Below are 26493 nucleotides of genomic sequence, written 5' to 3' on the forward strand. Positions count from 1 at the left end.
ATCTTCGTGTGTGTGTTGGGCTGAATGAGGATTTGGCATGAGGATTTGACAAATAACTCCTTAGGTCCTCACTCCAGGGCGGCTATCTTGTGCTACCAGGAACACGTCAGGGAGGCTTGTGGGGCTGAAAGCAGCCAATTCTCACTGAAATCGAAGAAGCAGTAGGGTCCTCCAGATAATAAGATGCCCAAGAGTCAGGAGTGGAGGACGTGGATCAAACCTTTGAAAAATGCCACCAGGCCACAGCTTTAATAATAATCTGCCTTTGTATGTGTTGGAGGAGGGAAAAGGGGAGGTCAAGCCCCCCCAGCCTGCTGGCAGAAAGATGCCTTGTTCAAGGGCCTGCCAGCTCTTAAACACTTAGATTTGAGCTGTGTTGGGTATTTGAGCTGTGTTGGGTGCCTTGGCTGCTCCCATCTCCCAGCTGCAAAGCTGAGGCCCCTGCATGGGATAACATGTGGCTGAAGGTCCCTAACAGCAAAAGCTGCTCAGCTCTGGGCTGCCAGGCATGGGGAAAAGCACTCCCTGAAAAAAAATAAGCTGTCACCTCCCCCCTCTCCAAACCTTCTCTTCCTTTTTTTGTTACAAAGGATAAATTACCCCAAGCTGGCTGAGCTGGAGAGTATGCGCACACCAGCTTCATGGTGGGGGAGATTTCAGCATCTGAGGCACACGATTCCCCCGTCTTGGGCCTCGCTGCTTTATCTCTCGCTGCAGCCTGCGTGCTGTCAGCTCTGCTCGGCTGCGCCGCTGTCGGCCCCGAGCACCCACGTGTGATAATTGCAGCAGCAGCAGCTGAGGGGGCTTGCGGGGAAAGCAAAGCAAGCGTCTGATTGCTGGTCCCAGTTTGAGGGGGCTGCGTTAGCAGATACGTACATATATATTTTAATAACTTGAGCTTAGCATTTTATTTTGTAAACCTTTATTAGCTCAAATTTGGCACTGGCTTGAGCAGTCCCAGCAAATAACTCTTCCTGCCTCAACACCGTATTTTCTCCTCCTTGCTGCATGTCCCCACAGCCTTGGGGAGAGGTCCTCTCTGGATCTGGATGCTTTTGCTGCTGGTGTGAATCAGGTAAGGCTGGTCCTAAGGCCAAGCTGCTGAGGACACCCCAGCCCTCTGCAGAGTCCCAGACATGTGAAAGTCTTTATTTTAATAGCACAGATTTGCCTGGGCTCCCTCTGATCCCCCAGAAGCCCCAGACTCAAGCCCATGGCTGGTGCAGACTGCAAGGGACCACAGTCACCCTCGTCCAGCATCAATTCCCAGTGCCCAACACACAGCTGCTCCTCTGCTGCGTGATTGCAACAAAGCCCTGGCACTGGTGTGTACCTTCATCAGAGGGTTTCTGGGCAGAGCTCGGTTTGTTCTGGTTGTCACTGTTGACAGAGGACACGGATGGGAACACGTAATGGATGCCATCTGTGTCCTACTTGTGGGTGACCTATGCTGCACCTTGCCTGCGCTGGGCTTGGGGGTACTCCCCTTGGAGGGGGTGTTGGGGCTGCGAGCTGATGTGGGGACATGAGAAAGGGCACAGCGAGGCGTGCTGTACTCCAGGGTACCCCGTGGTGGGCAGCCAAGCGTCAGCCTCGTGCCCGTGCACTTAGTGCAGGGAATGCACTTCAGACTGAAAATTGCTTCCAGCCTCAGGAGAAATGATATAACCAAAGGAAATGGTTTCAATAAAAGGGGATTTTTTTTTTTCCTTTTTTTAAGGGCAGCGAAAGGCTAGTTATTTGGCTGTTCAGCCTGTTTACTCTTTCGTCCTTTTCTTTTTTTCCCTGTGCAAATGAGAAAGGGCCTTTGCTAACAAAGGTTATACGTAACCCCGGAGCACGGCTTCCTGTAACTCCATCTGAACCTGCTCCTCCAAGAAAGCACCCCCAGCCCTTCCAGCGATCGGTCTGTGCCGAGCGGGCAACGCTGCTCCCTCCCCCGGCACTGGCTGCCTCGCTGGCACCGAGCGCAGCTGAGTTTTCCAGGCATCGTCCCCCTTCCCTCCCCTTAAAAACAGAGATCTGGGGTTTAAATGCCTGCAGGATCCTCAGCTTTTAAGAGCTTTCAGTACATCCCAGCAGGCCGTACCTGGTTTTATGCTCCCCGTGGTGGTGTATTGGAGTAATTTTGTCAGGGAGATTTGGGGAGGGGGTTGCTTTCCTCCCTTTTCCTTCACAAAATTCACGTGGCTTCAGAGCAAACCTGTGTGGGTAGCAGAGCCCAGATGGAGTGTGGACATTTCATAGTGATTTCTGTCTTTAAGCTAACCCAGCAGGAAAGTCCCTGCCAGCGACGGGCCCGGCTTCTCAGCTGCTGTGTCTGTGGCATTACTGTGCCCAGCTTTTCACTGGGTTGTAGCCATCCCACCACAGCCACCAGCACCTCCGTTTGAGCTGACAGTGACTTTTATTTGTATTTATTCCTCACAGCTTACAAATAAGCAACTTCCTTAAAAAGGAGGAGGTGGGAGAAGAGAGCTCCTTTCTTGCTGCTCTCTAGTCCTTGGCTGCTGACCTGCCCATTTGGGCTCAGCGCTTGACCTGGACTGAGAAACCCATCAAATGCTGTGAGATCCCCGTCGAAGGCTTACCTCCTTTTCATCTCTAGGGGGAAATAAAAAGTGGAGTGTCAGCAGAGGAATGAGACTGGCTGTCTTTGAATAAAGCAGAAATAAATTTAAAACCCCCTGCTTTGGGCTGGATCCTCCAAGCCCTGTGCAGCCATCAGCCAGCTGATCCAGGTTGTAGTAGGAGGCAGTGAAAAAATGTAAAATTTATTATTTTTGTCTCCCTTGTTTTCCCTTTACACTGTATTAGCAGTGAGGTTTGGACTCGGTCCTGAGATCAGCCACTAGTTGTCTCGGAATAAATTGAATCTCAGGTTCATGTCAGTGCTGTGGGATGGGGGTACAAGGAAGGGCATGGGAGTTTGGGAGGGGATGGGTGCCTGCCCTGCACCACCACAAGGCCAACGTGTTGGGGTGGGGTGGCTGCTGGGACATCGGGGAGATCCCTGCCGCATCGGGGAGGAAGTTGGTCAGGGGCTCCCTCATTCCTGACTGCAGAAGGGTTTCTCTCTGCAAGCAAAGAAGGGGCTGTCACCAGCCATAGAGAGAGATGGGAGCAGGGGGTTGTTTTCAGGAACAGCCAAAGCATTTATTTTCCTCCCCCCCTCCAGATTCCACTCACTGCCTCCATCCTAATACAGTGTTTTTCCAGAAACTCTACATTGTGTGAGATGCAGCATCCTTACCAGGGACAAATGAAGTGCCAGCCAGCAAGCACAAGTAAGTCTGAAAAGCCTCCTTCAAGTGTGACACCGCTTCCAAGACATACTTGAAAACGCATATTTTTTTTTCCCTTCAATGGAAGTCTATTTAATCCTCCGGCTGGTAAACAACCCAATGTGTGGGTTTTTTGCACAGCAAGCTCTGGAAGGAAACCTCCCTATCACTGAAGCTCAGTTTTGTTCCACTGGAAGGAGAAACTCAACAGCTTCATGTGGGCCACCAGGGATGGGGCCAGCGGCTCCGTAGCATGAAATACCCACAGCACAGGCAAAGTGCCCGCCACGCTCTGCAGGCTGCAGCATGCAGAGCTGTTAGTGGCACTCGGAGGGAGGGGATGGCTCGCCATTAGCTGCTGAGTCACCTTGGACCATGGCAAAGCTCAACATTGCAGGAAGGGAAGGTGCTCTCTCTTTTATGTTGGCGGGTATGTGTGTGTTTATATAATAAATATGATGTTGTACACACATACATATACAGACATGCATAAACCAAATAGCTATTAAGTATTACAATCATATACAAATGTAATCACTCAACATATATAAGTATAATCACAAATGCTGTTTAATTATTCTTGTAATACATACTTTATACACATATACATATTATATATAATGCATGTATTATCACCTATATTTCAATTATTCACAATAATTCTATTATACATTATAATAGAATCATTATTTACATTGTATGTCTGTGCACATATGCACATCTAAAAGTGAGGCTGTTCTTGCTTTTTGTATCCCTGGTGCTCTGACAGCTCCCCAGCAGATCCCAAGCCTTGCACTGAACCCCAGGACCAGCCTGACTCACTTGCAGCTGCTCATCCCCAAGCGTGTCTGAGAACAGGATGGGACCCCCATGGTACCAGCAGCCTCCAAGAGGGCTGGGGGATACGGTCTGCACTTGCCCCCCAAGCCCCTCGCAGAGTACGCCCATGGGGTACTTGCCCCATGTTGGCTGCATGACACAGACACTGCAACTCGGAAGTCTGAATGCTACTTCATATGACAACAGCCATGTTTTGTTTCTTTAGTTATTTATTTTTAATAGGCACTTGATGGGGGGGATGAGGAAGGGAGGGTTTAAATAGTTTGCAAGGTTATTCCTTCCCTGAGGCTGAGCTGTGTGCAATTACCACGTCTAACTTGGATTTTTCCATTTGTCGAGCCGGGGTGACCTTGGCAGCACTGGCGGCGGTGGCTCTCCCTCAGCCACCCTGGTCCTCCTGCCCCAACCCACGGCTGCCAAAGTGCCACCGAGGACTCCAGCCTGTGCAGAGCTGGGCGCTGCCTGGGCAGTGAGGCACAGCGCCTGGCCCCACGCACCCTGCCAGACGACCTGCTTGGTTATGGGGTAGGCATCTAATTGCAGCCACTCACTTGGGTGCCTCTGCTCCTTTTGGCAGGGTTGATGCACTTAGTGCGGTGGGGACCCCCAAGTGCTCTCACCTGGCTGCTTTGGCAGCCACCAGCATCCTCGGCTTTGCTGTGAGACTTGTCCCCCAGCCCAGCTGCTCCCAGCCTGCCCCAGGTGCGGGAGCTTGGTGTGTGGCCATGGGGGTAATGGCTGCACTTACCCCTCAGCACCTGCCCTGCAGGGAAGGTTTATTTCCATGAAAAAATACCCAGTTGGGGTTTTTTTGGCAGTGTAAGGCTTGTATTTAAGGGGACCAAAAGAAGTCTGTGCACAGGTAGAAATGCCCCTGCTGCCCCTGGGGTTTTCCTTTTTCTCCAGGTGACAGCAGCTGTTGCTTGTTCCTGGTAGGATGGTTGGTTGGTCCTGTCTTCACCTTGCTGGTCACAGAGCTGCTCGAGAAGAGTCTTCACTCGTCATCAAACCTTGGCCAAAACGCAGCACAGTACACGGTATGTGGCCCCCAGGGCAGCTGCACCAAAGCCCCATTGCCACTAAGCAGCAGGGTCATGTTTGTGTCTTGTTTTGGATCCCGGTGGTGCATTCATGCCCTTCATCACCGGATCACCATCTTCCTCCTGGAAACACTCCCCACTCACAGCGGGGTGCTCGGGCAGGGCCGAGGGCATTATGCCCTGCTCCATCTCCCGGGGGGCAGTTCCCCGGCAGCTCCTTGCTTTTCAAGCCCTTGTTGCACATCAGGCGCTACCACATTCTCGGTCCCAAGCAGAAGAGAAAACCAAATCCAACTACACTTTAGAGGTGGCCTAGATTACCTTGATACTTTCTTCCCTGGCAAGAAAAAGGGATGCAGTGAAACAGCTAAAAAACCCCAAAACCCAACTAGGAGCCCCTTAAAGAAATGGTTCCCAGCACCCGAAGTCTCACAGGAAATTAAAATGCTTGTAGTTGGGATCACCAGTCACACGGTGTCCTCGTAACTCCGTTTTGCTCCAGTCCTGCAGCGTTTTTCGGTGCGAGCCGGGGAAGGGTCGGGCCGTGCCTGCCGGGGGGGGCTGCCCAGCGCCGGGGGCCCCGCAGCCTCCCGGCCCCGGCTGCTGGTGCTGGTGCCGCTGGTGCCGGTGCCGCTGGTGCTCGGCTTTGGCACGGGCAAAGTGTTTCCAGCGCCGGAAAGCTCCAGCCCAGGCTGAAGGCGGTTGCCTCAGAAATACAAAGTGGCCATTTTCTGTTCGCATGGGCAGGTTTGGTTTGGAAAGCAATGTTTAGGCAGAGGGGGAGCCAAAGGTATGACCTAAACGGGTTGGATTGTGGCTGTTGGTTGTTTTTTTAAGAAAAAGCCCAAAGGTGGGTATTTCCAAAGGTCCTATGTGACCCAAAAGACACCGTGTTACAGAGCAAATCTCAGCAGGGTATTGCCCTTGGCAGACCATGGCTGAGGCTGGCGGGCTGCATTTGCTCCACACACGTGTGGCTTTGCTGTTGTTTGGGGCACGGGGTCAGGTCTGATGGGGGTGCCGGGGGGACAGGCTGCCGATCAAATAGCCATGATGACCGGGACTGTCTCCAAATCGCCACCACTGCAGGAAAGCTGAGAAACCAGCTGGCTAAAAGACAAAGCCCAGAGCGTGCTGTTCCCTCTCCTTCACTCCAAAGAGAGCACAAAGGGGCTCCCAACCGGCCAGGTACTGTCTAAACATCCCCAGGCAGCACAATGGGGAGAGAGTCTGTGTATCTGTCCTTGCCACTCACAGTGCCATCAGCTTTCAAGAGCCACCTGCAGGGAACAGTATTTAGGAAAAAAAAAGAAAAAAAAAATCCATCCCTTTGTGACTCTGAAGCTGACCCCAAAGTATGATTCATGACCAAAAGCGATGAAGAGAGCTTGTGGTGACTTGAACAATGACTTTTCCAAGCAGAGGCAGTGCTAAGCAGGGAACGTGAGACTCCTGAGAAAGCAGGAGGAATGCACTCCAAGCCTGAACGCTGCAGATGAAATTTGTTGCATCATATAATCTGTTTTTGTGCTTTGAGTTTCAGCTTGACGGGGAGATACTAAGATAGCACGAGAAAGGCCATTTCCGCAAGATCTCCACTCCAGATTGGGAGAATCAGTCAGACTGCCAGGATCACCAGCAATTTTATTTACTTTTTTCATTGCTTTGCTAAACCCAATCTCTGAATGAAGCAACCAAGGAGGGAGTGTCAGTGGATAGGTGCCGATCAGAGGCAGAGAGGAAAAAGGTTAAGATATAACAGCCGAAAGTTGTTAGATGAAAACATTATTTTTTAAAAGAGCCTGAGAGCACCGGGGTTTTATAAAACCTCCCATTGTATTGCACTAATAAGTCAAGTGCTCACAGCCAAGCCAGCAGATACACTCTACAGCAAATTCTATTACTGGCGTGTTTATTTACAAAGGGAGCCACCGACCCAAAGCTGAACAGAAGAGGAAAGACTGAAATATGGTTTTAAAGAAATACAGCTCCTTCAACTGGTTTTAATTTAAAATCCTTGGACTGGGTTTGTCGTTTTCTCTTGTGTTTTGCCCCCTCCTCCCCATTTTTTCTTCAAGGAATGAATTGTCCAAAGCCAGCCAGCCAAAGGGGAATTTTCCTCTAGGTGTCTCTGTCCTCATTTTTATTCTCCATTTTTTTCTCATACAGACACACACAGAGACACACGCACAGACACACTCTTCTTCTCTGGCCTTCCCAGTCCAGCATCACTTTTTCCTTCCCATAGTGACCTCGCACATCCCAGCACAATGCTCCCCGAAGCACTTCACAACCCAAACCTGCCCCAGCACCTTTCTCGGTCCCCCGGTGCAATGTGGCCACCCCATGCGGAGGCAGCGGCCGCACATGGGAGCGCAGATGGTGGCTGGGGACAAGGAGCCAGTGCTGCCAGCTGCGTCCTGCCAGCCCAGCAGGCCTGTAGGCAGGGCACCGTGGAGGACATATGTGATTTCATCTGAGCAGACACCTGCACCCGTGCTGTACATATGGCTTTGCAAAAGTCATTACCTGCTCTTAAAACACAGGTGTGGGGCCTGAATTTATTAGATTTGACCCGAAATCCAGAGACACGCACAGGCACGTGCATTGTCTGCTCTGCTACTGTAGTTCAGGAGAAAGCGCTGTGTCTCTATCAGCTCATACCTGCTGCAAACCTGCTCCTCTCTCTTTGGAGTATTTTGCATCCCAACCGAGAGCACGTGGAAGGGGAGAAACAAAAATCCCTGCCAGGCTTTGTCAGGGAGAAATGTGTGGTCACAGCAACACACTGTTGCCTTCCCCGGGGGAAGCTGGGGGAGGAGGGAGGAGAACGAGGCGAAAAGAAAAGGTGGGAGCAATTTTAAACGAAAGGAAAAACTTACATTAAATTATTGCTTTATTTCTGGTTCTATGCAAGTCTCTGACACGCTCCACCCTGCCTCCCGAGATGCCATGTCCGCTCCTAAACAGCCCAGTAAGGAGGAGAAAGACCTGAAGGGATCCTGCCCGAAAAAGGAGCCTTCCCAAGACTTGGATCTACAGAGGAGTCTCTTAGTTAAAAGAAAGTCCCCAGCCAAGGCAAGTCCTCCTACCCAATAGTGTCTGGTCCCACCACCATCCTCTGTAGATGTTGAAGGGTGGGAGGGAAAGGGAAGGAAAAGCTCCAGCCCCAGTGTTTTGAGAGGAGTCCTCCTTCCAGGCTGTGCATGAACAAGGCATCAGGATGTGGAGCAGACCGTAACAGGGAGGGCATGGGGGAGAAGTCAACCAAGAGGAATTTCAGGGTGAGAGGAGAGGAACTGTGGCAAGATGAGAGTTACCCAGCTCTCCTTTGCCTCTCCTCCCAGCCCCTGCCTCATCGGATGCGGAGGTACGAGGGGATGGAGTAATTGAAGAGCAAGTAGTCCATTTTGTATAAATTAAAGAGTCTCCTTTGGTAGAAGGGGCTAATGTCCTGGAAGAACTGGGCTGTCATGTCATCCGTTGTCCTGGTAGTCTTGGATGAAGATGGGAACTTGACGCTTGTGTCGGCCCCAACCAGTTGGAGGATGTAGTTGGCATCTTCAGCCAAGGTCTCGTACTTGCCCACCACGTCGTAGTGGACGATGCAGGGGTGGCAAAGTGAATGCACCCGCTCCCAGTGCTCGTTGAAGGGCTCCTCCCGCTGCGTCCGGGGATCCAGCAGGTAGTAGACGAACTCCTCGAAGCGCACGTCGTCCCCACGCTCCAGGGCCTTGTCGCTGGGCTCTTGCCGGTGCCGCCGGATGATCTTGGTCCCGTAGCGCTTGTGGAAGGCCGTGTTGTAGCTGCGGGTGAACTTGTTGCGATACGCTGAGACCAGGCGCTCAAAGGGCTCCCGCACGAAGATGAACTTGAGGTAGCTGCGCAGGCGGTGGTTGATCTCAGGGATGCTATACTCGGAGAGGGTGCGCAGGTTGGATGAGACATGGGCCTCGTTGGCGGGGATTTCCAGTGGGTCCCGGTACTTGCCTTGCCCCGTCAGGACCATCATCACTCGCTTCCAGTTAGTGCAGGCCACTTTGGGCACATAGCAGTAGAGCAGCCCATGCGTATCATCCACCACCAAGTGCCGCAAGTCATCCGGCTGCAGGAGACGCCGCTTGCGGGTGTAACGGTTGCAGATGTTGCTCAACAGCTCCCGTCTCTGCTGGTGAACTGCCTGCAGTGATGACTGTTCAAACTGGGGAGAGAAAAAAAAAAAAGAGATGGTCACTAGCTTGCCCAAGCTGATCATAGCCTACAACACAACTGTCCCCATCCCTTCCACTTTCCTGGATCTGGCAGTCACCCATGTGAGATTTTGGGGGACAGCGTTGACTTTGAACACAACTTGCTTTGATGCATTTAATCCTTGATCCTGCTCGGGGCTAAAGACAGAATAAAATGTGATGAGGAGGCAGGTAAGGAGACAAGTCAAAGAGGGTGAGGGAAGAACAGGCAGTGCAGAGAGGGTCAACAACCGAACATTGCTTACCGCACCCCCCACACTGGGCTAAAGCTCTCCCTTATGCCAGCCAGGGGGGGCATACACGGCCCGACCCCTCCAGGGCAAACAGCGCAGCCCCTTCGCTGGCGCAGGGCCCCGCACGCCGACACCGCGGGCTCGCTGTGAGCACCGCAGACAAGGGGCAGGAACATGGCGCGCGAGCGTGGGCATGCGTGAAGAAAACGGCGCAGGTGTGCTGCCAAGGAAAGGCAAAGGGAGACAGGTGGAGGAAAATGGTCTTTAATGCTGACGGTCGAACCCTGGAGAGCAGTCAGGGAGCTGGAGGCGAGGTGGGGTGACGGTGTGATGGAGACGAGTGAGGTGCTGCTGGAAGTGGTGGGGTGGCCCTTCCTGAGGGCTTTGGATTTCTTCTCCTGAGGGACTTTTTTCCACACAGGCCAGTCTGATGCCTCAGCTCTGGTCATAGTCTCCTTTATCCACAGAGATGAGGAGTCCATATACGGTCCTTCTCATCTTTGCATTAAGGCCTGGCAGCCACTGCATTGGCTTCCCAGGAGCCCAGAGTCCCCCAACCCCTGCCCCAGCTGAAACTCCCCTCCAGTTTGGGAACATGACCCTTCCTGTCATGGTTTTCATCAGAAATCCCAAAATGTCATTAAAACATCTGGGGAAGGAAATTATTTCCAGGAACTCAGAAGAGGAAGGTCCCCTCCTCCTCCTCCTCCTGCCCGTTCCCTCCCTGTTTTGCTCACGAGGGTTGGGAGGTTTCACATTCAGCCCTGAGGTCATTGCTGGGAACCTCCAACAGCCTTGTTCTGGCCACGACCGCTAAGACCGCTAACGGCTTCACTACCCGTTTCCTAACCTGGGGCGGCTCTGACCCCATGGAGCTGTTGCTCTAATGCAATGACCCCCATGTTGCAAGATGACGGTGGCTTCCACTGTGGGGTTGTGAAGACAGTCCCGCTGGCATCACAGGGTGCCACAGCAAATGTCTCTGCAGCCTGCAGACATGTGGTAACCTCAAGATGAAGGTCAAGGGCAGGCCACCTCCTTGGTCCCTACATCCTTGCTGCTGACAGCTGTCATTGCTTATGCATGCCAAAGGACACCCTTTGCCAAGCTTCAGGTGCACCCTCACCTCTCCCTGGGGGACCATAAGGAGTTTTGGGAAGCACTAGAGCCTGGGAGAGGCGGCATTGTGGAGATGGGGGCTTTGTAAAGTTCCTGCTAGGAGATGGGATCCTGAGACAAACTGCCCATCCCATGGATGATCCATCAGACCCGTCACCTTCAGAGAAGCACTAACGTCTGGGCAAACAGCTCCTCCTGCAAGGGATGAACCACACTCAGACGCTTTTGGATCTCATTTCCACTAAAGAAGGAACCTTGTCCAGGTCACCTTAGTGACCACTTTCTCCAAGAGCCTGCATGGACAGTAACCTGAGACAGGGGCAGGAGAAAGCATCCCATCCCTGCTCCTTCCAAGGGGAAGATGATAAATGAAAATGCTCAGATGGAGGAAATGCAGGTCAACAGACTCTAACTGCCACCAAGAGATGACTTTGACATTGTTGGCTACTTGGATATGAAGACAATATAGCACCTAGAGAGGTGATAATTGTGGCAGAAGAGGCATTCTCGTGGTACATCTCTTTGCAACACAGTCACCTTTCAGCAGAAATTTCTTTTGTTTGGAGGGTCTCCATCACCTTTTAAAATTGGAAACCCTTTTTGCAAGTGCTTAAAAAAAAAGAGGCATTTTAATAATGTGATTTTTTTTTTCAGGTGGTTTTCCCTGCACTTGCATAATTCAAAACTATTGGACCAGAGACAGACAGACAGACACACTGTCTGCAGGCATGGCAACAAATAAATGTGACTACTTTTCAACAGCCGCCCACTGGAATAAGTGCATGTCTTGCAGTTATTTCAGAGCAAAATTGCTCCCTTCATTTCCTTTTCTTTAAAAGCCAGAGAAATTAAGTATCACTTTTAAGGAAATAAGATCACAAAATTCCAGCAGCGTTAGGATTTGCCAGCATCATGGCCAACGAAGTTCACATCTGCCATTTTTCCCAGAGCAAATGTAATTCGGCTGTTTATAGACATTAAAGCATCAACCTAGACAGTAAGACAAAGTATCACATATGGAAAGGAGATCTCGGTCCAGCTGCAGCGGGCACTGCCGATGGGCAGCGGGGAGGCAGCGGGGATGGCAGCCAGCTGCAGGGACCACCAGCAGTGCCCTCTGCTTCTTGGGGGCTGCAGAAGATGACTGTCCTGTGGACGCAGAGAGATACGGGGCATGTTTGGTGGCTGGGGCATGTGGCCGTGGCCTGGCCCATTGCACCAGCTGGAGAGCGGTTTCCTGCAGGACTTCCTGCAGAGAAGTTGTGGGCGAGGATCTCTCTGCAAAGACAAGTCTGGCTGCATGGGGGGAAAACTGCCCGCCTGGGGCGGGGAACGCAGTAGAAGGAAACAAACACCTTTTGCAGCTTCAACCACAAACCCCCAAGTTCCCACTGAGCTGCTAAAGGACAAGTGGGACACCTTCCCTGATGCCAGGTCACCAATGCCAGTTGGGCTGCATGCACTGGGGCCTGGCGAGGACAAGTGCTCCCTGCCCCAAGCAGCAACCATGGCTTGTCCTACGGCAGACCCTCGCGTGGGGAGGGACCCGCTGAGCCCACCTGGAGGGGAGGGTTTGCCTGCCCAGACTGTGCCTGGCTGCCCCTGTCTCAGCAGGTGTAGCTGGCACAGCTCAGGGTGATGGAGGGGCCTGAGATGTCCCAGGATTATAACCCCCTCATGGCTGGGTCCAGCTTCATGTATGTGTGTATATATATATATATATGTGTGTAGATACATGTGTGTGTGTGTGTATAGCACCCAACATAGAAGCATCTATCAATTATCAGCTCAGAAAGCGCGGCAATGATGCTCTCGCCCTGCGAGGATGGCCCAGAGTTGGCTTTGAAATCCTCAAACAGCAAAATCTCCTGGGTTTGCCCGGCTATAGCTCAGTCCACCGGTAATGAAACCATTTGCCCAAGTACCACAAGGGCCATAAGCAGCTCTTTACCAACAATTACTCCCCAAAACTGTGTGGTCTTCTCTTTTGGACACAGCCAGAGGTTCAGGTGTGGGGACCTTGGGCGTGCTGGGAGATGGCACAGTGCCCCACACACCAGAGGGGTGGAAGAAGGGGTCAACCCCCTACTCCCTCTTCACCCCCCCATTTCCCTCTCCCTGTCCCCTTACCTGGTCACTCTCGTACAGGGCCTGGAGTGGGCTGCGACCAGCCTTCCCTTGCCAGGTGGATCTCATAGCCCCATCTTCTGTGGCTGGAAAAGGAGTGACAAAAATCAGAGGGATTGGCGGAGGGGAGCTGCTTCTCTTATTTTTTAACAAAGCCTGCAGTTAGGGTTCAAAAGGTCCCAGCCTAACCTTTAAACAAATAAAAGACCATAAATAAAGCCAATGGCTTGTTACGCTTCCAAAAGCAACTGGGAACAGTGTGATCCATGTGCATTTGGGAAATGCCAGTGCCTGCAGGCTGCACTGGCGAGGGACTGATCCAGGAGGCGACAGGACCCCAACAAGCATTGGTGTGGGCCTGCAAGGGGCGAGATGGTGTCTGTGCTCGGCAGAGATAAGGGGCAGACCCAACACCGACCGCTCTGTGCTGAGTCCCCACGGGCTCGGAGTTTGCATTTCCAGGCTCAGAGCCACGATCATTAACAGACAAGTTGGTCACATGCTTCGTCTAACTGTGGTAAGTTCTTATTGCTATTTTCTCCTCCTCCTTCCCCCCCCTTCCAAATAGCAACATCTCCTCAAGTGTTTGAAGCTGAAGACAGCCACCCAAGCAGTCCTCACCCCTTCCCTGCCATGCAGATTGGCTGGTTTGATGTTGGAGGACTATTTGCTGCAGCACCAAACCCGAGGCTGGATCTGGCCATGAATGCGGTGCTGGACACCCAGTCGGTGACAGATGCTCAAGTTCTCATGCTCATAAATTATGGAGGGATGCAACCACTTTCCAGGCTATGAAGCATCCGCTTCAGCTGCCATCCCTCAGCCCCAGGGACCCGTTTCCAGCACAGCGTGGGCAGAACCATGTAGATATCCCAAACCTAATGCACGGAGCTAGCCACGACAGGGGTGCAGGCTCTTGCTTGCAGTTACACCACCGAGCAGGTGTCCTGCCTCTCGCCCATCCTCTGCTTCCTGTATCTGACCCTCTCCATTGGCAGAGAATGCCAAAACAATTCTCATATGAGAAGGTGGTTTCTAACTATCGGGTTGTGCAGCCCTAGTGTTGGCTTTCACGGAAGAAATCACACTGAGTTTTAAAATGGAAGAGGATGTTTTTTTCTAAAGGGGAAGGATGGGACACATTGTTCAGGAGATGATGGCCTGGGAGGTTCTTCCAGTCCTCCAAGTTCCTGGTCCTACAGGGACCTTCTAAAATCTCAGAGGGGTGTATGTGGTGGAGGGAAAAGCATCTCTCACAAACAATTTCTGACATGAAGTTTTCTAGCACAAATGCTTTTTGCACGACAATTTGGACCTCTGAATCTTTTTGTTCACTGACCATCACCGAACAAAACCAAATTTGTTATACAAGCTCCAGATGGCATCTTTTAACCAAAATAACCAGAAGAAAAAAATCCAAATCCCATCTTCATTTTCATGTGCTTATATTTTTGCTTAAATGAAAACTGCTCCAAAGCACAAAGTCACCAGGGTCTAAGCTAAACATTATTCATTCCTGGAGCTGTAATTAGGGGGAAATGACTGCCTGACCTCACAAGATTTCATCAGCAGCGCATGTACACTTGCGTGTTCATGGGAAATGAGACTTCCTGCAGCACTGGATTGATCGAGAAGTGACTCAACGAGAAGGTACGGTTTCTTCCTCAATCCCCTGTATCAGTTACCCCACAAGAGGGTAAAACGGCGTCTGTGCTAATGAGAGATAAGTGGAAGATCCAGCGCGCACAGCACTGCGCTGAGATGCTCGTCCCAGAGGAGTCCCATTTCACATTTCCAGGCTCAGCCCTCTGCAAATGACAGGGAATTAGACTGACCTTGAAAACTCGACTCACTGCAGCTTGAATCTGCAAGCAGAGAGCATTAAACTCGAATTCCCCTTCCCGGCCAGGGCTGATAAACTCCTGTTTGATTTAAGAGTGTGACCCCGCTGTGGGTTGTCTGCAAGCGCCCTGCACTGCAACAGACACTTGTCCTGTATTTAGTAAAAGCAACGTGGAGGCGTTGTTTTCGAGATTAACACGTGCATCAACCAGAACCTTTCTTACCAGGGACATAAGCAAACCCTGGGGGGTTCAGGCTGACCTGAAGTTGCTAGAAATGCAAATTGCTTGTGCCGGCACTGCGCAGGGGCACATGGAAACGCATTCCCAGGGAAAGGCTTCATCACCCGGTGCAGGGTCAGGTCATGGCCCAGGAGGAGCGGACTGGCTCAGCAGGAGCCTCTTTAGGGTGAACAAAAAGCAGATCTGCAGTAAAGTGGGGAGCGAGCAGAGGTCGGGCAGGTCAGATCCGTGCTCTGACTGCTCTGGGCTGTGCCTTTTGGTGCTGCTAAGGCAGGGGAACAAGCCTGGCCAGGGACTGCTGCACCTCGCATGACTTTCACCAACAGTCCCAGCAGAAATGTTGCAAAATGGATTTCCTCCGGCCTTTCCCCAGTGCAAGGTCTGGCAGAGAACAAGCCAGATGGATAGCAGCAAACCTCCTAGGATCCCCGCTACACTCGTGCTGTACAGAGTCCCAGAAAAAAAAAAGTTCCATCAGCCCCAGCACCTGCAGCATCTCTGCTGATGCAGTCCCCTCCCAGTCCTTGCCACATCCCAGACCCCAGGTCCTCATCATGCAGCTCTATGAACACAGCTCAGCCGCCATTTGAACACAAACCCCTCTTCCGTGGCTGCTCCATCCCAACCACCCCATCGTGCAATCCCACGGTGTTCTCCCATCCTGGGGTCTCTCCCCATCCTGTCCTCGCCTTCACTGCCTGCCCCAAGCAGGCAATGGCCCACCGTAGCAAGGCTGAGCTCAAGGGGCTCCACAGCTGGCTGAAGTGCACAGCTGGCGTGAGAAACCAAACGTGCAGGGGGAGCTGGGGAAAGGCTCGAATCTTGATCTGTGTCTGTTTCTTCCATCAGATCTGGGAGGCAGCCTGGAATGGGAGAAGGAGGGAGGAGGAAGGGGGCAGATGGGCAATGGCATTTACACAGCCCTCTTCTTCTACCCATTCATGCTGAGAGTGAGTCAGTCACCCCATCCCCTGTACGTTGGCTTACCCATCCCTGGGATGCTCCTGGGACTCCCAAGAAGTTTGGGAAGGCCAAGGAATACTGAAATATATGACAGTGTTGAGGAGGGAGTATCATCAGAGTAAATTAATGGTTCATGCTGCATTTTGGCACCACGGCCCTGAGTACAGCAGGATCTTCAATCATGGGGGAGTTGCCAAAATCTTTGCATCCTGGCTTTCCTCCTGACTTTATAGCTTGTTACTGAGGTTCCCAGATTCCACCACATGCAATGGTAATCCTTGGAAATTTAGCATCGCCACAATTGCATCCGAAAGCAGGGATGTCACTTAGCCAAGGTATATCGAGTTTCTAACGAGGAGAAAACATCAACCCTTGGCAACTGCTGGATCACCATTTGGGTAACAAGTATCAAGACAGTGTATGTCCATGATCCAAATCCCAAATGATTTTTCACTGAGACGGGCAGAAGGGAATATTACATCTGTCCTTTGCATCTTCAAAGGATGAGGCAAGGGAATAGGAGTGATGCAGAGCAAGAGACTGAAAACCCCACGCTAAGGCAGTAACATGGACCAGAAACCACTGAATGAGATGAGCCTGAAAGGGAGCTCAGGCACATTTTGGAGTCTCCTGTGCTACAAGTGCTTTCAGTCTTTGGAGCTTGAAAAAGCAACACGCTCCCTCCCTCCTTTCCCCCCTACAGCCCAGATTTTTAGTGCTGGCCCATCAAAACCAAAGCTATTCTCTTGCAGCGGTGTGACATCAATACCGCAGCAGGATCTGGGTTTTCAATGACTTGCCAGCTCTCTTTGGAAAAGGGAATAGATTTTAAAGCTGTAAATATTTAGGTGTACTAGTTGATTGCGAAGACAGCCAGACATGTGTGAAGTGAGGGAAAGACTGGATCATGCCCATCCCAGACTTCTGGAAGCACCAGTGAAAGAATTTGCTGTTTTGGCTGAACAGACTCTTAATTGCGGAGGGAGGTTCTCTGCAACCACAACAGCAAATCCAGCGCCTGAGTTGAAGAGTTTGGCTAGGAGACAGGATTCAGGCAGCAACAAGCCTGCTAGGCTGACATCAGCATTACCAGGGCTTTAGAAAACAGTCTGAAGGAAAGAAAACAAAAGATGTGGGTGCAACTGGAAAGGGGAATAAAATCAACATGGCATTTACTAAGCGCAGCTTGCACCCATGCAACCTGATCTGTCTATAAAATAAGCATAAAACATATGTGGTAGATCTTCACCCAGATATACGTAATGCATGAGATATGACATACCACAGGAAATAAGTACTTCAAACACAGATGATGAAGTTTAAAAGGTGAACTGTAAGGGGGACAAGCCACTGGAAAGCAGGCGGCATTTAAATGGGAAATGCTGGGCAGAAGGCAGATTTCTAGTAAAATATCTCAAAGATTGGCTTTGGGATCAATACTTCAGGAATGAGTTGACATAAAAATAGAAAGATAGTGATGACGGACAAAGCATTGAGAAACACCGCCAGGCCGGGAAAGACTGAAACGCCAACCAGGGAAACTGAAGCTTTGTCCTGGACCGGGGGAGTGGAAATTCAACAGAATTTGATTTGCAATGTTGGAATTCAGCAGTTTCTGCTACTTTGCTGCTGGAAGTGGCGGGAGGTCCCAGATGCATTAGTTCTGGGCTATCAGCTGCCAGTGTGACAGTCATAAAAAAACAAATGAAGTCCTGAAACATATCGGATGATATATTTGCCCTAGCAGCAAAAAACCCCCATGAATGCTATTATCCATAGCATTGGTGACCTTCACCTGCAGCACTGACAGCTCTGCTCTCCCGGGACCAAGGCAGATCCAGAGCTGCCGAGAAGGGCTGTGACGTGACCGGGCAATCCCAGCACTTGGTGCCCCATGGGAGGCTGCGAGGGCTGGATGTGTCTACGAGATGAGCTGGGATGTGATCATCAACAGAGCAGGAGGTGTTTCACATGCAGGACATCATGCCTGCTTGCTCAGGTGCCAGATAGGAAGAGGTTTGGAAACCCCAGATCAGTGGGAGTCTGGCTGAGATGCACCAGGAGGAATCCCAGCTCCTTTTGGGCTGGAGGATGGAGCTTTCAGGCGTTTTCCAGGCTGGACCCTGGGACCACAAGGAGCCAAAAGTTCCACTCCTGGTTTCCAATACGAAGCACTGGAGAGGGTTAAAACCTGGAGAGTCAGTAGGTTCCAGCCAAGGAAAGTGAAGAGAGCATGCGTGCTTGCATGTGAGTATGCACCCCAGAGGCCCCAAGGAACTAATCCTGACCCCACCGCTGTCTCCCCGCTGCTGTCTCACAGCCCCAGCTTCGCTTCCTGTTGTGTCTGCGCAAAACCTAAAAAAAGAGAAAAAATAATTGTGGTGCCTGGCCACCCAAAATGATCAGTCTGAGTGTTAATTACAGCCTGCGACTCCCAGCGGGTGAGTGGGATAGGTGCTTGTTTGTAACGCAGGAAAAGCCAGCTCTCAGGGCAGTCCCTCGTGGGGGCATCTGAGAGATGCTCTCGCAGACCAAAAAAAAAAAAAACAAACAAAAAAAAACCACCTCTGAACTTGAGGGAGGGAGGGTGTGAATCCATCACAGTTGTGATGGATTTGTGGTGGATTCTGGATCTGAACATAGGAAATGGTATTTGTGACACGAATTGACTGCCTGGCACACATGGCACGTGCGCAGCTGTGCCCCTGAACTGTATTTATAGGATAAAGAAGAGTTTATGGTGGGAAACAAATAAGAACAATATTACCACTTTATATCAAAAAGGGAAACAACAGCCGGAGCTCTATAGTGTAAAGGGATCAGCACTTGCTTAAAGTCAGTCACTGGAAGAGCCAGAAATTAGGACTTGGATCTCTTTGCGGGTACAGCGATGAGCTTTTCCAGACCTTGCTGGTTTTGACTCTTCTCCGGCACCTGTCATGGGCGATGAGCGAGTGCTTCGGTTGTACCAGTGATGGCTCGCTCGTCCCTGACTGTAGAAATGCAGCCCTGCTTCATGAAGACAGGCTCCTCACTATTAAAATAACTGCACCCAAGAGACACAGAGAAGGATCCTGCCATCTAATTTAAGAAAGGATATTGAGACTGCGTTATTCAAAGCCAAATCCTAGCTGCAGCCACTGGCTGCTGAATCTGTCCAATTTTCAATTTTAACATCCAAGAGGAAAAAAAAAAAAAGAGAGAAAAAAAGAAAATTGAGCTTGACAGTAGCAGTGATAGATCCAGACAGTTCCTGCAGTCTGAGCTCACTTTTCCCTCCTGGTTTGATAGCAAAGCCTGGGACACACTGCCTGGTTGGCGGCCGGACACTTTGACTGTGTGAAGACGGTCCAGGGCATGGAGGCCAAGAACTCACATGTGGAAGCAGCAGTCGAACCCCTGGGCAGTGGCCCGTGGTCGGTGTGAAGAGCTGCCCTGCCTGGATGGATCAGAGCTATGGGGTCGAACAGTGCTGGTCTCAAGGAAGCAAAGTTTAAGTCTAGGAAGTTCTGGCTTTTATGCTTGTGTTTGTATTGGTGGAGAAAACACTCGCTTTATTTCTACCTAAGCAGAAGGGTTGGTTGTTGTTTTGCTGTTTGGTTTTTTTAAAGATACTTTTCAAAACGAGGGTGATGTGGGATAAACGAACACCAAAATCCCCCACACTGCTGGAAGTAGTGACCTCTGTTTGATGGAGAAGACAATCAAATTAGCAACCGGTTGCTTTCTTGCATGCTGCAGTCAGCTGTGAAAAAGTGTGGCAATTCTGGCGTTCGCATCCTTATGCATCTTCAGAGCTAAGGGAATTAAAACCAAAACTCATTCCTATTTTTATTCTTACAGGAAGGTTTTGATTTGGGAATGCAAATTTTTGCCTTTGGCAAAGAGGCAAATCCAATCTACTTAAATTCTTGTAACTGCTCATTTTTAATGCATCTAAAAAGCTGTGGATATAGACAACAGGGGCTGAATTAAAATGTTAGAGAAGAAAGGAAAAGAACTCTAACAGAACCACATGCTTGATTTACTTAAATGCATCCTTCAGCTTTGCAAATTCAGACACAACCACCTCTGCTGGGGAGCTGTGAGTGAAACGAGAAGCAGGAGGTGTAACCAGCTGGGCTTCATCCAGGTGTTTGCTCCCAGAACCAGCTCAGTGGCTTGATGCATTGCCCTGAAAAACTCAAGTCAGGGAGGGGAGGGGGGACATGGCTGCTGTGCGAGGCCATGATGACCACGACGCAAGAGCGCAGCAAGACGTGTCCCAGCGCCTTGCCGTCTGCCCAGCCGGCAGTGCCTGCTTGATTTGCTGTTCTTAAAGACAGTGAACAGACAGCAGCCCGCATCCCCCATCACACTGCTGTGTCACACCGGCAGCTACCACCAAGGGGTTAGGTGGGACCCTGCCTCTCACCATCTTGTGGCACCACTGGGAAATGCGTATTCCCATGGCTCGCACGGGAAGAGGGAACATCCCAAGTACTTTGGATGTGGGGCACAGGACTTTTGAGGCCATAGCGTGGGAAATCTGGGGTGGATGGCAAACGCCAGAGACCTGGCTGAGGCTGCACAGCAGAGTGGCAATGCAAATGCCGGAGCTGTACCTCCCGCTGGGGGAGGGCCAAGCGCATCAGCCACAGCTAAGAACATTGATCCCTGAATCTGCAGGACATGACAGGAGCCGTTCTGCCCCCAAAAGTGAAACAATAACACGACGACTGCGTACAAAGACCTCAAGCAAGTGCTTGTTCTGCAGTGCAGCCCCAACCGCTGCCTTTCTGGGCATACAGGGGGTTGGCGAGAGAACCAGGGGATGCCCGAGGCGTTTCAGACTTGCCTGGCAGCCTTCGGACCTCTGCCGAGGGCCTGCGGGAGCCACCGGTGCTGAGCGGATTTGGAAGGCTCTCTTACCAGATAGCAGGCCAAGTCTTTTCCTACATCTCCAGAGCTGAGGCTTGTCCCCTAGACAGCAGATGGGTATCTCTGCACTTTGTTTATACTTCGGGGGTAGGAGATTGTGTCCCTTGGGCATGCTCAGAGGTAGCGGGCAGCACCCACGCCACATTCTGGCAGGTACACTTGGCAGCAGAGCACATCTAGGATGAAGCATTTTGGGGAGATGGAGCATTTCAAGATGACCAGCAATGTTCAGATGGGCACAAGCAATGGCGAAAAGTAACCAGCCCTATGGAGAACAACCAGAAGACGCGCACAGCGCTGCTCGCCAAGCAGTCGCATTACAGAAGAGGGAGAGCTCAGATATTGACCTGCGACAGCCCCAGCTGAGCCCACCTCACACAGCTTCCACATGGCGGACAACAGGTTCCTTTGGAGTGAATGCTGTATTTGACCTCTTTTGTTTATCCTGGGGTTGTGCCAGCAAGTGGTGAGCAGGAGGAGTGATGGAGGGGAGCTGGCATCAACTCACAAAACTCCGTAGCTCTAATATTTACAATACAAACGTATATTTCTTGTTCCAGACCCACATCCTCTGCAGCTTGGGAAATGCCTCTGTGGCCTTTCCCATCTTTGCTTCTCTTTGCACAGTGTTTTTCTCCCCAGTTATGGCTTGTTCCATCTGTTCTGCATTGTGACAACAGCCTCCTGCAGAGGCTCAGAACAGAGGTGACCATTCGTTCCCATCAGCAGGTGCAGGAGGTTCTGTGGACACAGGCAATAGGTTGCCACCTAACGCAGCCCCGTGCAGTGTGGTTACAGGCAGACCCGCTGCCGTCCGCCTCCAATATTCCCCCGCTGACAAACAAGCCGGTAATATATAACCCGGCCTATTCCTGACAGCCTGCCCTCTGCTCTGCGGGCCAACCCTCGGTAAGGGCTGGCTGGTTCGGCATTTCTCTCTGCTGAGGTAGAGGCGGCGTAGTGTCTTGGCTCACTTGTTAGGGAAAGGGAATAATCCTCCGTTCTCCATCAGACCTGCCCCTGCCAGCTCCTCTGCCATTGCCTGCAGCACAGCGACAACCCAGAGCATCCTGGGGAGCTGCAGGACCTTCCCCTCGCCTGCTCCAGAGCATTTCCACACATTATAGCAGAGCCAAGGGGCAGGATACCGCTGAGCTGACTGGTTAGGGACGGCTGAAGGAACTGCACAGGGTGCCCACGCATCTGTGCCAGGACCCAACTAACGTCCCGATCCTGTACACCTCTCCCTGGAGGGACAAGCAATGGGAGCGTTAGGAACAGGACCTCCAAGGGGAGCCCGAGGTCTGTGGCTGGTTGTACCCCTGCAGGGGTCCTGCAGCAAGCGCTTCCCAGATAACCCAGCCAGGCTAATGTGGCATATCAGAAGGGCAGGACTAGAGTCACCACTGTGATCCTGCTTCCTTGAGCAGGTCAGCAGGCAGGCATGTCCCTGTCCCCTGCAAAACCACCATGTGATCTAATGGCATCTCTCCGTGTCACCAGCTGAGCCACAGCCCTCAGGCACTGGCATGGGACCTGGAAGCTCAGCTGTGCCTCTGACACCACTGGATAAGTGTCTTCTCTCACCAGCACTGCATCCTAACTCTCAGGCTCAGAAACTGCCTCCAGGTAGCTTGGTTTTAGGCCGTACAACTCTATTTTCAAGCACAGCCACCACCTGGATGTTGTCAGCCCAGTTATCCCCCACGGCAAAGCCCCAGCTCCAGCCAAGTGCCATCTCTCACAAGGAGCATCGCAGCAGCCTGGCAGCTGTCACTGGTGTCACACACCCCCAGGAGCACGAACAACCAAAATACAGGGATAGGGAGTAAAACGCACACGAGTCTGAAGCTCATCTGCTTGTCTATCACAGGGCTTAACGAAAGGTATTTAATTTCTCTTACCACTACAAGACTGCTGCGGTGAGTTTGTGTAAGGCTCAACAGCACCCACACGACACGGTGGGCTGGAAAACAAGTACTTGCTCACTTCGGACCTGAGCAACAGATTGTTGGAAGTTTTGGCTCAGGTGGTGCAACACGCCCTTGTTTAGAGGTCCTGCTGAATCAGCCAAGTACAGGATCGTGCCCAGAGACACCCCGGTACCAGCAGCCCAGCCTGCCAGGTCTGCTCCCCACGGGAAGGGAGAAGGCTCCAGTCAGGGGTTCATGTGGTCCTGACTTAAAGCTCTTTCATTCAGCAGAAATTAAACCAACCAAGTGACTTGAACTTGGCTGGATCAGACAGAACTGAGTCCCAGCAGCATGGGGATGCTTGAAAGCTTAGCTCAGGCTTTTTTTCCACCACTGCACATTTTCTACCATCCCCCCTAGCCCTTTTGAAACAGCCAAACCAAATAATTAACCCCCCCCACGCTCACATCCCAGCACTCAGAAACTGCAGAGAGCTAAACAGAGGTGCGTTGCAAGGAGGTTACCCACAAAGCTAAGGGAAAAACCACAAATAAAAGCAGCTCGGAGGCAAACCTGAGCGGGGCAAGACAGGACGTGCACATGAGGAGGTTTACACAAGGAATAGCCCACATACAACAGGCACCACGACCTGCAGCAGGGAAAGACAACTCTCCTCTCCCATCAGCTCGGACAGATGAACCTGCACACATTTGCATATGGGAGAAGGTGGTTTTGCAGCACCACAGGCACCAGGGTCACCCAGAAGTGATGTTATAGATGCCTTGATAAAATACCATTTCAGGGCAAGATGAGGGAGCGGTGCAGAGGAGGGATGAAGGCTGCACAATGGTCCTTCCTCTTCCTCTTCTCCAGTACCTGGCTAAAACATGTCCCATTCCCATGGAGTTGATGGAGGGGTCCTACCAGCCGCTATCACACAGACTCTCCTCCCCTGGAAATCTCCCTCTTTTCCCCAAATTACTCTTTTGTCTTTCTGGGAAGCTACTTAAGGCCAACTCCAAGCCGCCGCAGATCGATCTTGAAGGGTGATGGGGCACCCCATCCCAGCACCCCGTTTTCAGCCCAGGTCTCTGCTGATGAGGTACCCTCAGTACCTCTTTCCCAGTCACGCCCCTCAGAAGAGGTACCACAGGCAGTGACCTCTGAGGTGACGCTTCCCATTCTGAGGAGGCCCAGCTGTACAAATCTCCTAGACAAGAAGGAAAGCAGCATTTTCCAATCTCCTTCCACCAAATGCGCATGCTCCACAGCTACTGTCCCCTGGGACAAACCCTTCTGCAGCACTTCCATCCTCAAACCACGCAGTTCCTACACACACAGAGATCTGAAGGTATTGGGGATCCCCTGACCGCACCATTACAAGTTGTGCATGGGCTCTCCTCAATGCCCAAGATGACTTCCTCTGGGAAGGAGATGAAAGGAGGTGTCACCCCCTAAAAATAATACCTGTGTTTGCAGCAATCACCACCTCACAGCTTCTCCAGAGCCCCGGGGCTGTGTGGCACAACTGGATGGTAACGGCAGCCAGGCTCCCTGGCACTAAGGACAGTCTCCCTCTCGCCAAGAAACACACTCTAAGAGGGGACAATGAGTCACTGTTTTACATCGGATAATTCGACGGGCCGCACTGCCTTTAACAGGAAAAATCATTCACTCTTCTCGGGATGTGCCCTGCTGGCTGGAAGGCATCGGTCCATGGGCAATAGAGGGACAAGGGGGTGTGATGCCTCCAGGAAATGTTAATTCAGGGTGTGGACGAAGGGCCTAAGCTATTCTCTATGGAAAGTGATGGATGGGAAGAGCCACGCAGAGGGGTGAGTACACGTCCTGCTCTCGTTCCAGCCAGACAGGGAACAGACGAGCCTGCCAGAAGCAGCAGTGGTTGTGGTGAATGTCTGGGGGTGGAAACGCACAGCCTCAGGGAACTGAACCAGGACCAAGAACCCAAGCACACCTGCCTCCACCTGTGCGTGAGATCTCTGCTGTCTGTACACAGTTGTCTGCTGTCTGGGACCCGGTGCCTGGGGCTCACGGGACGGGAGTGCCTCTGGCATGCAGCATCGGGGACGGAGTGGCAGCAGAGCTGCATTACACTCTGTCTGACATTGGGGCACTTACACCGTCCACAAAGTGCAAATTACTCCCAGTACGGGGCCCTCACACACCGAAATATGAGGGCAGACAGGCATAAGGACAGCCCAGGAGCCCTAAGTGCACTCCCATGGTTTCCAGCCTGCTGGCGAAAGGCAGATGGATGCTCCTTCTTCCTTGGTGCGGGGTTGCACTGCCCCTTGTTCATGACTGTCACCTACCCATGAACATTTCCATGCTTGATGACTTACGTTGGATGCAATAAAACTGCAGACAACAGCCACGGGACATTCATTTGGCCTCCAGCACAAAGTGCCACCAGACTTCAGGTTTCTCCGTCTGGATCCAGCTCATCACAGACGCATTGACTTTCATAGGAAAATGCCTCAGCCCAGCCTTCCAAATGCTGTGGCAACCTTTGTAGGGCAAGCAATGCCACTGTGCCAAGGAACAACGGCAGATGCCTCCTGAAGGGTTGGCGAGACAGAAGCAGCAGCCTTGCAGCTGACCTGATCCCCTTCTCAACCGCAGTCTCCTGCTGACTGCCCCTTGTCACCGACTTTTCAGTACCTTCTCTTCTAGCTCAAACATGTCCCGACCAAGATCCTGACCAAAAAATCACACCTGAACAGGACTTCCTGACCAGTGACACACAGGGCTGGCACAGAAATGTGACAGTAAGACCTGTTTCACATCACTGCCCCTGTCCTCCACTGAAAGGCTCCAGAAAATACCTCTCCAATGGACATCTTCTTCATTCTCACTCCTCAGGGTCTGCTGTCTCTTTGGCACAGACCACGACTGGAGACAGGATGTTGGGCGAGATCACCCAATGCCGCACCACAGCCTGCATGCCCCATTCAATGCCACATGGGGTGTGGGATGGGAGGGGGGCAGTGGTCCAATATTCAGAGCTATTGGTATTTTTCTCCAAACCACTAAAAAAGAGGGGGCTCTGCTGAAAGCACTCCAAAGAAACACGGCAAGCACTGCTGACAATGTAATCTCCACTGTCCATTTCTATTAATCCTCTTACAGATTTAACAAGAACTGGTGCTGACTTCTCACCATCTGAGGCATGCGAGCGCTCACAGCTGCTGTGAAGCCAGCGTCACTCTGCGTGCAGCCCCCGCCAGCGCCCTTCGGAGGGACACTTCCCAAGCAGGAGCACCTGCATGTCAAAAGAGACAATGGACTCGTGTGTGTGTTTGGTTCTCGTGCCTGGACGACAAACCCAGCCCGCAGAGCTTCGTATTTGCAGTGCAAACTCAGCACTCTGCAGTTAACGCTGGAGTTGAGAGACGATTTAGCATTAACGGGTTTGCAGCCAACTCCATCTTCCATATGCTGTACACAACTGCTCAGACAGCAGCCACAAGGCAGCTGAGGGGTTTGAGGGGGTGTCGTCAGATGTATGTGTTTTTTTTAAGCTGCTACAAAAAGAACATTAAACTCCCGACATGAGATTGGGTCTGAACATCCTGCACTAGTTTAGATTTCTGCTGCATGTCACACACACTGGGCAGGAAAATAATAATATTTCTAACTTTTTTTTAACTGTTTTTTGCCTTTTTCCCTCCCCCCATAACAGGAGACTGCCCAGCCTTT

The 26493-nt window shown here is 51.6% G+C and overlaps 1 protein-coding gene across 2 annotated transcripts in view; it reads right to left on the reverse strand.

The window, feature by feature from the left end:
* Positions 1-8022: 8022 nt before the first annotated feature.
* Positions 8023-26493, reverse strand: part of CHST13 (carbohydrate sulfotransferase 13) — a 64365-nt gene continuing 45894 nt past the window's right edge. For both annotated transcript variants that reach the window (XM_054838629.1, XM_054838628.1), the window contains 2 exons: positions 12897-12979; positions 8023-9365 (listed from right to left, as the gene is read on the reverse strand). In XM_054838629.1, the coding sequence (XP_054694604.1) occupies positions 8520-9365; positions 12897-12962 (912 nt within the window). In that variant the 5' untranslated portion in view covers positions 12963-12979 and the 3' untranslated portion in view covers positions 8023-8519. The remainder of the gene's footprint in view (positions 9366-12896; positions 12980-26493) is intronic.

The sequence above is a fragment of the Grus americana genome, chromosome 11 (assembly GCF_028858705.1).
Source record: "Grus americana isolate bGruAme1 chromosome 11, bGruAme1.mat, whole genome shotgun sequence".
In the NCBI taxonomy this organism is placed as follows: domain Eukaryota; kingdom Metazoa; phylum Chordata; class Aves; order Gruiformes; family Gruidae; genus Grus; species Grus americana.